Raw genomic sequence first — 11,755 nt, forward strand, 5'->3', positions numbered from 1 at the left:
ACACTAGCTGTTACTCTGCAACTGTCTGGAAGTACAGATGTATTGTTAGCTTGGAATGAGCACAAATTCAGAAATATTACTTCTGATGAAGATTCATTAATTTTTCTGTGTAGTTCTTGCAGTGTGAGTATACCATGACTGAACTAATCAAATGCAATAGCATTTTCTTCAGTCGTAATAATATTTGAATTAATAAAAAGGGCAGTGATGTTAAATACAAGTTGATGTGTATAAGACTTGGGAAGAGTATATTTCATTTTTTCTCGCTAATTGTGCTTTATACATCCTCCTTTTTACAGCATATATGTCACACATGCTGTTTTATTAAATCGTTTAAAGGTTACTCTGTCATTCAGTAAATGCCAACACCAAGTTTATGTGCAAAAGTTGAACTTTTTGTCTTTTCACTGACCTTGCCACTTACTGTTTCAAATGTATTGTATCACATACTACTGTGTCTTCCTAAATAGGAACGTCCATGAAGAATGTTTTATTTACACTCAAATGCTGAGATTGTAGAAAACATCTGAAAAACAGAATGTGTTCCATGCTGTTTTAAGTAGAGACTTCATGTCTGAAAAATACTTTATACTTACTATCAGTGTCTTACACAGTTAATTGCAACTCAGGTACAGTTCACTCCCTTGATGGTCTTGAGTCACGGAATGGCTGAGGTTGGCAGGGACCTCTGGAGGCCATTTGGTGCAGCCCCTCTGCTCCAACAGGGACACCCAGAGCCAGTTGACCATGACAACGTCTGGTCTTTAACCAATATCTTTAGGATTTAAATTAACTAGGGATTATTATATCTTTTTACTTTGCTACAAGATTTGAGTTGGAAGATAGACTACGTAGGAATACTTCATTGTGAATTTGCAGATAGTGTATAGCACACACCGTACAATGTAGAGTGGTGAGCACATTAGTGATTTACAGAATGTCATACTTTCACTGTTTTAGTTAATGTGTATACACTAATTAACTGTAAACCTTCTGCTAGAAGAAAGTTGGTTTTATATGCAATGTTATGACAGATGAAGAATGGGAAGTGGGGATGGTGCATCTAAAAAGAGAATGTCTTTTAGATCATGCAGAAAAACACTTTTTATAATCCGGAAGAAAGCTATAACAGTATGTTCTAAAACCACCTGACTTCAAACTTCAGTGATGCTGAGTTTAATTTAGCAGAAAGCATACAGCTATGATTTTTGGCCAGTGTAGACTCCTGTTTAAAATGACTGTAGACATTTCACAGTTCAATGGAATATCTCAATAAGGAACATTTGTCAGCCCTGACATTTGTTAGGTGATTTTTTTAGTTGTTACCCTCCTCAAAAGAGCCAGTTTCAGATGATTTCTCTACTGGATATCTGGTGCTGCCATCAGGGCAGGAAAATCCAATATTTATGATGCTGTCTTTGTAATTTTAAAGGTTTTACAGAGAGTTCAGTCAGGGAAAGCCAGATATCATCTTTGCCTTTTTTCATTGAATAAAAAAGATAAAGTAAAATTAAAAATCTTAAATATAAAGCAGTTCAATATCTTGTTTACTTTGTGGCATGGATGATTAACTTGAATAAAATTTCATTCGTGGAAGAAATATCAGGTAGATATTGCTCAAATAGGTGATATATTCTTCTGAGAAAAGTTGGCATAAGATCTATGTAAAAAATACAGGGAATCGTGTAATTCCAAGCAGCTATGTAATATCGAGAAGCAACTGAGTACATTCAAATAAATGTCAGACTGTCACTAGGTACATATTTACTATTACTGTCAGTTTACAAAAGATTCTAAGAGAAATTTGTCTTCTTAGTTGTCATCTTAGTATTAAATCCTAGCATAGTTGTGTTTAATTATGATCCTATATGATTCAAAGACTTTATAAGGAAAAAATAAATCAAAATGATCATCTGCCTTTTTTGTCTTCATCCAAGATGCTTTGGATGCTTTGTACTTAGCACTTAAGCAGACAATTTGCACTCAGCATTTTAGGAGGTGAGGATGAGGAATTGCTCTTTCAAGCATTACTTCTGCACATTTTTTGTTCATATTGTCCTCGGATCTTACGTAATAGTGGCAGAGGTTATGCAATGTATTAAACCTCTTTTTTTTCTTCTTTTGAAGGCTTCAAAGCTTCCAATGTCAATAATTATAGTGGGGGTAGGACCAGCAGAGTTTGATGGTAAGTGTTTTAGTGTTTTTTTTTAGAATGTTTTATGTTTGTTTACATATTAGTGATATGTGGCTTTTCAAACAAATATTGTTCTTTAAAAAAAAAAAACATAATATAGAACAAGCAGTAAGCACCGTTGGCATTTCCGGCTGGATTGATTGATAACTCAGTATGATTACAAGCTACCATGTCGAGCTGTATAGCCCCTCAGGCTCTCTGTTAAAGTCACAGAAGCATATGGGTGCTGAGCATCTACATTGCTCTAGAAGATGAGTGGCGAAAAAAAAAAGAGTAAAATAAGTATACTCAAGTAATTTTGAATTTTTTCAGCATGCATATTTCGTGTCAGCTGAATGGAAATTTGATCATTTGTTCTTATTGCAGTAATAAAATACTAAGGAAAGTAAATAACTTTGAAGAGGTGATCTGGGTTAAAGTGGGTTTCACTTTATAACAGAAGTGAACCTTACTGTCTACCAGCATTGGGAGAATATTACAGCAGGAAAGAAATCACCAAAATTATTTGCATATGCTTTCATATGGTGTTCCAGAACAGCACTCTCTATTGCAATGACTAAGCTGCTTCCATTATTTGGACTAATTTATTAAGTGGCATCTTGCACATCAACGCACAATGAAGTGTAGACATTCCTTTTATATCTGTTTCTCAAAGTTACACATCCTTCTTTCTTTTCCATTTTAGTACTCCTAGTTAGACAGTATGTCTTCTTTTGTACATGAAACTACTTAGTACTACCACAGGTATATAATGTAAGTAGTCCTCAATGACTATACATTTAAATTCCTATACAAGTATTCCAGGAGTATGAGAACAAGAGGAAAAAATGATACAAGAAAAATAATTTATTGGGGTTGACTTTCTTATGCTTTTTGACAAGTGGTATATTAAAGTATCATATTCCTTTATGAGATTGTCCAAATGGACATTCATACTTCCGATGATTGTATGCCACAAGCAATGAGAAGAGACCATTTCTCTTCAAAAATGCATTAAGAGAGAAATTTGCAAGCTTTACTTTCCCCCAGATAATTCAAACTCTACACCTATGTTACTTATTTTTTCTTCACCCTTCCTTTGCCTTTTCCCCTTCACTCTTTGTCCAGTCCTTGAGTTTGCTCAAACTCCTCTTGACTGTAGGGTCATGTAGATTCTGCTTTCCTTTTACTTCTGGAGGCTGTCTTTACTGAGTTTTGGGGGTGTCATCCCTATAACTTTTGTTAAAGCAGGATTCTGTTTCTATTGCAGGATACAGTTTCCATCTTTGGACTGATGCCCCATGAGTGAAATTTACCTATTAGATGTGTGCCAGATCTGTAAATCCCTCAACACTCAAAAGGGCAGAGAAGCAGAGAAATTATTTATCCCATATACATAAGTTGTTAGTTTTTTTGTTTGTTTTGTTTTTGTTTTCTGGAAGAAAACAACAATCTCCATGTTTGATGTAGACACTGAAAAAATGTGTGTGTAGGAGTGTGTACATTCCAGGCATACTCTTACAGTTCAAAGACCAGTCAAGCTCTAGTTCTGCTGTAGAGAGACTGAGCTACTTCTCTCCAGATATCACTGCCCACTCTAGATCTCAAAGCCCCTGGGGGCTACCAGAGGGATAAAAGTCTGGAGCATAGATAAAAGTCTGAAGCTTTGATAGATGTCATGCACCTTTGGCACAGCTTTGTATAAGGATGTCTGGATGACTACAAAGACTCAGATCAGTGTTCTGTTTTGCCCAGTGATCAGACTGTGAAATGGCCACAGGCGTTTATCTAGAGAATGTTAGAAATGAAATAAGCAAAAAAGGTATTTCCCTGAATACTGTCTTCAATTCTGAATTTATTGAGCAGAATGTGGTTTATGTTTATTTTGGAAATTGTTAGTGGGTCTTCTCTTCAAATACCTGTCCAGTCTTCTGGTTTGAACATACACACATTTATTGCATCAACAGCAATATCTAGCAATGTGCTCTACAGGCCTACTAACTAATTTTTGAAGAAATACATCCTTCTCTTTTCTTTGAACTTGGATCCTGATAGCTTTATTTATGCTTTCGAGATCTTGCATTGGAAGAAATAGGTTTTGAAATTTTGGGTTCAGTGAGCTCAGCCCAGTTTGTAAAGCCCTAAGAAGCTCTAGTGCTCCAGGGCTTAGATTTTCATACAGTGTACTGAAAGAAAGATTGTAGGATTGCTGATCCAAGGGCTGAGCAATTATTTTGTAATCCCAGATCCATCCATTGCAACACTGACTGTAGAGCAGGTATGCCTTCACACAGAAGTCTAGAATAGCTTCTGGGTATATGGACAATTTCAGAGTTTTCCTGGACCTTGTTCAAAAAAAAAATGCAAGAACTGGCTAGTAAATTTAAGAAAATTATTTTAAAAATTCCTAATTCATATGTAATAACAGTCATTACCAGTATGAATATTATTGCCTTGTTGTGCTATATCCCATGTTACCTTCTGTTAACAATAATTTCTGAAGATGAATTCTCCACCTGTGAAAGTATGAATATAGCCTTACCAAAAGGATATGCTTTCTGATTTGGGAGCAGGAAGGATATGGTGGACCTTATCATGGTGTGTTTTGTTCTGAAGATGAGAATAAAGGCAAAAAATAGGTATTGTTAGCATGAAGAAGTACAAAATAACTGCAATGCATGATGTATTTTATAGAGCAAATAATCTAAAGAGTTACCTTAAGATAGCTGTTGATGGTTTTGTTCCTCCAAAAGTGTAAATTGACCAAAGTTTTCCTCAGTAATGCTTTCCTTGGGTGGTTGAACTCTCACAGATAAATTAATTTCTTTCTTTTTTTTTAAGCTATGGAAGAACTAGATGGTGATGTAGTCAGGATTTCTTCAAGAGGAAAGTTTGCAGAAAGAGACATTGTGCAGGTGGGAGAGAAAAATTGCCCTAATCATTACATTTTACTAATCCTTTTTGTTTTGACTTCTTGTTCTATCTATATTCCCACCTTTCATTTTACCTTCGCACTGACATACTTTATCTTACGGATGTTTATAACAAGCTCAGAAACTCTGTGATACCTCTAAGCCTTTATATAACACAAAATACTGGATATGCATTGAATAGAAAATGATCCCTAACTGGTAGCACACTGAGATAAAGTCTTAGGGTTATACAGCCATGGGAGAAGAGTTAGGTGCCTCTGCATTCCAGGTACTGCAATCTCACTGTGATTCTATGAAGGAAAACTGCAACTTCTGCGGAAATCAACAGTACCTAGACCTCTAGAACTGGATTTAAGATGTATAGGGTATCTTCCCTTGCCTCTAACTGCCAGTACAGCAGACCATGAGTCTCCCAGTTCCTATGTCCTGTCTGCCACGTATGATCATGCAGATGCCTCATGCCTCAAGGTATCACAGATGATAGCAGGCAACTTTGTTTAGGTGACTGAACAAAACCTTAAAAGTGCTGTTCTCACCTGCATTCCACCGGCTCCTCCACTTCTCTGCCAAAGCCGTCTGGTTCTGTTCCTGCTTGTTACCACCATTCAGTCAGCCCTGTGATTGTCATTCACACCTAAGCAGCCACTTGCAGGGTGGTATGGTAGCTCTGCATGCACATACCCACCATAATGCCCTTTCTGCCCAAGAACAGCAGATTTCTATAAGTCCACAGCTTGTCCAAACCATGTATTTCATCCATGCTCCTGGCACCCCTTTTTTGGCCTACTGATTACATACACTCCTGGAAAGATTTAATTTCATAATTGTTTTCTTGATCAAATCAGAAATTAGATACTCATTTTTATTTTCATGGGATACTAAAGGGGAACCAAACACCGAGAAGGATGTTTGATGGCTCAGCATACTAGTCCCTTCTTGCTAAAGGAAGTGTTTAAGAAGTTGACAGTTGAAAAGTAGCAAACTACTTAAAAATTAGATCAACCTGGTGACTGTAGAAAGAATTATATCTGCCTAAGGTATCTGGCCTAAGTCAGCTATAAACAAGCTGCCTTCAGAACTGGAAGTGCTTCAGGATTCCAGACTAATATTTCTGGAAAGCCCTGTGCCGTGTCAGAATTGTTAAAGCTAATTCACGTATCTCTGGCATGCATTGCACTGTGTACTTTAAATATGTGCAAGGTAATTATACATAATTTCTCCAAACAACAGAATCTCCTAAAGCTGCTGTTTTTACATTCAGTGAGCATAAACAAATAGACTTCTTCAAATGTTATACAAAAGATTAGTGAAAATGTTACGCATCAGAAATATTCTAATTTCAGCTGAAATAAAAAATAAAATTCAGTGAATACCTTTTTGTGTTTCCTTGAAATTCATTGCATATCAGAAATGGAATAAAACATTTATTTACTATGAATGTATTTCAATCAGAACTTTGCCTGAAGCCATACTGAATTAGCTGAAGGCAGTAATATTTTGTGTACTTTCTGTCTAAATAATACCAAATACATTATAGTCTAGCTACATAAATAAAAAGGGATAATGTCAAACCCTCTAAGTTTAGTGTGACCTTTATTTTGTAAATGGTAGGATAAAACTGACTTGCTTTTATGAAATAAACTACTCAAATATAAAAAGATAATCTTTTTTTTGTGTTTGTGTGTTTTAGGTTAGTTAAAATTAGGTAGTAAACCTGACTGTTAATTTTAATACATGTAGTCAGTATTACTGTGAAATAAGTAAATTAGGAATGGAGAAATATGCCTGCTATAAGTGACTCACTGTATTGATTATATTTACTACTGACTGCAGTTCGTGGAAAGACATGATCTTTGTTTTTCCCTCCTTGCTAACAAACATAAGTATTGTATGGAGTCTGAATTATATGTCTACCAATTCTTCCTCAGTTTATTTAATTTCTGCTCCTTTGTTATCCTTTTTCTATTTATTTTTTTTTTAGGGAAATATTTATTCATGGTAATGGTACCTATTGTTTCTCTTGAACATTTCATATATTAAAATTTTATATAAACTCTCAAGCTACAGGCAAAGCATTTTGCATTTGTTCAGTTTCCCTTAAATTTTTCTTACATCTCTCATTCTGTGAAAGATTTCTACTACCTCTGCTTGTTCTGTGTGGTAGCTCTAGGCCTTGCTGTCTTTGCCATCTGTCCTTGTGTATCTGTGCATATGTTTATCTGTCCATGGTTCCTCTAACTCTTCTAATACCTATATACCTCAAGGAGAGGGGAGGGAGAACTAATTCAGGCCATCTGTATTGTATAATTGCATTTCAACAACTTCACTGTTCAAATAGCCTCCATTTGCTTCAGAAATGTGGTCTGAGTTTTCATGGCTGTGCTTAAGGTGATCTCTTGAAATGGGACATGTTTGTTTTAAACCGGAGAGCATATGTTTTTTACATAAGACTGCATTAGAAAAGGAATAACCCTCTGAGAGGGAAATGAACACCAAGCTTATCCCTTCACAGCTGAATGTGCAAACTTACAGGCTACAGAGATATTTCCTTTTTTCGTTATTCTAACTAAATGCTTCTGGGGACAGTTAGAGGTATTCTTACCAGTAATGTGATGCAGTTTAAGAAGGAGCAAGCTGTTGAAACTGGGCAGTGCTATGCTGGCTTTTGGAAACCGATGGTGCTTTTTTTTAATAATCTCAAGAAGTCACTTCCAGACTCAGCTATTCAGTGACTGAGTCATCATCTTCTAGGGAGCTGCTTGCTGGGGAAATACTCCAATCAGTTGCTGTTTATGCTTAATTTGGTCACAGGTTTCAGTGTAACTCAACATAGTTTAAGCACCGAGGACTGAAGCTCTTTATCTGGCAAGCTGAGATCCTCATCCAGGGAGTGAAGCAAAGAGTTAACTCCTACTTCAATTCTAAACATATTTTGGTAGGAGATTGATGCCTTGATAGGGACAATACTGAACAGATTCCAAAGCTTGAGAATAAGCATAGGAAAGATACTGCTAATGCTGTCTATGCCTCAAGTCAAACCCAACCTTCAAATTCCCAAATTTCACCTGAATGGAACATTTGATCCCTAAATTTTGTCGGATATCCCGGAGCTGGCTTAATTTTCTAGGTGAGCACCACTAAATGTAATAGTATCCCAGTCTTTTTATTCATCTTCCCTTGTTACCCTCTTCTTCGCTCTTGTGATTTTTGTGGTGGATTTTGAAAACAAGACAACATGCAAGTTGCATGCACTCATGTCATTCTGCATGTGCCATTGTTTCCATGTATCCCTATAGAATCTATAGAGATACTGCCTTTTAAGAACAATTTTTAATTTTCAACTATTTTGCTTTTGATGAACAAGCTATGTTTTTCATATCCTGCCTGCTTTAAGCATTTTTTTTAATATTGACTCCACTGATAATAAAGAAGTTCATTGCAAAACCGTAGCAGAATGGTAGCAATAAACTTCATCTAGTTTCATAAGTCCAGGGTGAGAAGTGCTTTCTGGAGCTGATGTAAAAATGATTTAATTAAGTTCTTTATTGCTGAAAGGTTACCTTGATTTTTTTTTCAAGAGTTGCTTTATTTGTTTAATATATTAAGTACTCTTTTGTTGTGCTTTTTTTCTGTCTTTCCTGGAAGATTCTCAGAAATGCGGTGTAAGTTAAACTCTCACTGTAATTCAGTGGTCTTCTAAGTCTTGAAAGCTTTAATGCTTTTTAGAAAAATGAAATTTAATATAAAGTCTTGCTTGATGCACATCCAAAAGACATTTTTTTTTCGGGTTAGGATAATGGGGAAAAGGTTCTGCTCATTTTAGAGTTCAGCCAGGAGACGAGACATCTCTGGGTTTGGCTTCTCAATCAGTTCTAGTTTTATCCTGGAGAATTATATGAGAAAAGTTAACAATTGAGTCTTCTCTGTTTCATGAGGGAGAAAAAAGGTACTGTTAAGGTTTGAATTCTAGCATAGCCAACCATATTATAACTTTTGAAAATAAATCACGATTTCAAAAAGTCACCCAACTGCAATCCTGAGATAGACCCCAAAATTTGAGCAAGAAGCAGAATTTCAAATAAACATTCCTATTGGCAGAACTGATTAAATAACTAAACCAACTACATCTCTGCATGCTGCCTGCTGTGAATAAAAATCCAGAAGCCTACACTGTTTCTTTTTTTCCTTACTTTTAAGATGCACAATCAACTTGTTAATTACAGTGAATTTCAAGGAAAAGCTGGTGGGTAACTTTTTAGGTGTTGCAGATCTGGATATCCCATAGCACATTCTTTTTTGAAATCAAATCTTTTTAGCTTAGAGCCTTAATGCATTTGTTAGTGTCAGGTATAAAGTATTGAGTTGGTTCATAGCCCTACTGAGTATAATGAAAAATGATTAAGAATATAAAGTCATCCATTCTTGTTTTGTTCACTTCAGATGGCAAAAGTTCTGTGCACAAATTGCCAGAGCAGAGACAGTCTGTTAGGAGAGACCTATACGAACAGGACATGTAAGCTATTCTTAGCTTTGTGAAACGAAATTATTTTATTGTATAAAAAGGGTTGAGAGATGAGCAGAATATGTCAATAAAGCATGTAACTGGGAATCTGAGCCAGCTATGGTTTAAGAATATGAAGAGCTTCATCCAAGTGAAAGCTTGATACTATTTCTATTAGAAAGTAGATGTTTTTAAATTGAGTTAGAATGTGTGTAGATAAAATACAAAATATGCATGTGTATATGCATATATAAAATGTGTAAGGTGGTATATTCACATACCTTAACTCCCTACATCAAACTTTCTCATCTTTGTGTTGTAAGATGTCTTCTGTGTCTGCATAATGACCTGTGTGAATGTATCTTTTGTTTTGTAGTTTGTGCCATTCCGGGATTACATTGACAGAAGTGGAAACCACGTGCTAAGCATGGCAAGACTTGCTAAAGATGTTTTAGCTGAGATCCCAGACCAGTTTCTGTCCTACATGAGAGTCAGAGGAATAAAGCCATCACCTGCACCACCACCCTACACACCTCCTATTCATGTGTTACAGACTCAGATTTGAGTGCTCCAAAGTGCTTAGCATTTTTCAGAAGTTGAGAGTCTCTGGATGCAGCAGTAGCTTTTTGGAGCTAGAAAAATTCTCTTCACATACCAAAATTCTCCATAAGGTTGCATGAGCAACTGAAAAGCTTTTAAATGCTAAGATGAAAATGTGTATGTTCTCTCCGAGTCCTTTTTTTTTTTTTTTTTAATTTCTTCTTTTGGACAAGAAACCCTGCTTTTTTGATCTATTTATTCGAGGGGAAAGCACAAGTCAGGATTTCAACTCAGAAGAAATGTCCTCTCTGAATACTGTGTGTACATAAATGTATAGGAATGCTATTCCTCTGTATCAATGTTTACATGTTACTATTTTTAAATTTCAGTACTTTTATAACTATTCTTAAGAATACAAGTTTGGAATATTGATTCACATGTCTTCTAGCTTGCAATAGTTTGTCACAAGACCACAAGAGAAGCAATATCTCTTTGAATGTTTGTCCAGACAAATACAAATGGAAGTTAAGAAAAGGACAAATGTATACGTGTTTTCCAATACCTGAATTGCTTCAATCAGTGCTTAGTAATCTATTCATCTCACACTCTGAGAATAAGCTCCTAAAATGTGAATATCATAAATTGTCTATGACTTAGGACCAACTCCAAACTTCAAGGGGGAGGTATGTGTATTTTTTCAGAGATTCTCCAATTTCTAAGTTTATCTAAGTTTACAGTTTTTTAAACTAGTTACTGAAGCAAATTAGAAGAGTTACTTGCTATAAGTAATTAAAGAAAATTACCTCAAATCAGAACTTTGAGTATTACAGTTGACTCACTGAGCTCATTAAATCTTATCATGCATTCCTTAAAGCACTGGAAATTTTGCATCAGAAGAGTCTTTTGGTGTGATTACAGCAGATGTTTTATAATGGATCATTTTAAACTTAATTTAAAATTATAACTTTTTTGTCTAGATTGCCCATTCAAAGGGATGCTGGCTCTTAATATTTGGGTTTATATTGTCATTTAATCACATTTCCATTCAGGATGCATGAATGATAATGTTAATTAACTGGTTTAAAAATTGCACAACCATGTTGCTTTGTGCACAATTTTGTGTACTGAACTACCCAAAAATTTTATTATATGCCTGTTCATATATAATTATGAAATGATTTTGCATGTACAGTTTTTACGAAATACACAGTTTTGTGAGTTTGTGTCAGATATATTTTATTTAGAACTAATGGCCTTAAATTTCACAAAACTCCTGAAATGATTGTGAATTGCCTTCAAATACTGTTAAAACTGAACATTTTTATTTTTTGTGTGTCACAATTGTAACTGTCTTGTAATGTAACTTCTTTTCTTTTCATATAAACTGTTTACTACTTCTGTTTCTTACTACTGTATGTGGTAATGTACAGTATGAAACTAAGGTGCGTTTTTTAAGCATGAAAAGTTTTTTTCCAGAAAGCGTATCTTCAATATTAATGGCATATAACTATATAAAAGCAGAATCTTCCATTTTTAAATATATTTAAATTCCTTTAACTATCTCATGCGGGAAGTTCCTTTTTCCAGATAATTATTCTGTTGGTAAGG

General features: G+C 35.2%; 1 protein-coding gene across 2 annotated transcripts in view; it reads left to right on the forward strand.

The window, feature by feature from the left end:
- CPNE8 (copine 8) overlaps positions 1 to 11,545 on the forward strand; it is a 103,007-nt gene extending 91,462 nt beyond the window's left edge. For both annotated transcript variants that reach the window (XM_032198684.1, XM_032198678.1), the window contains 3 exons: positions 2,128 to 2,185; positions 5,015 to 5,088; positions 9,984 to 11,545. In XM_032198684.1, coding sequence (XP_032054575.1) covers positions 2,128 to 2,185; positions 5,015 to 5,088; positions 9,984 to 10,172 — 321 coding nt within the window. In that variant the 3' untranslated portion in view covers positions 10,173 to 11,545. The remainder of the gene's footprint in view (positions 1 to 2,127; positions 2,186 to 5,014; positions 5,089 to 9,983) is intronic.
- The last annotated feature ends 210 nt before the right edge of the window (positions 11,546 to 11,755 follow it).

Source organism: Aythya fuligula, chromosome 1 (assembly GCF_009819795.1).
Source record: "Aythya fuligula isolate bAytFul2 chromosome 1, bAytFul2.pri, whole genome shotgun sequence".
NCBI lineage: Eukaryota > Metazoa > Chordata > Aves > Anseriformes > Anatidae > Aythya > Aythya fuligula.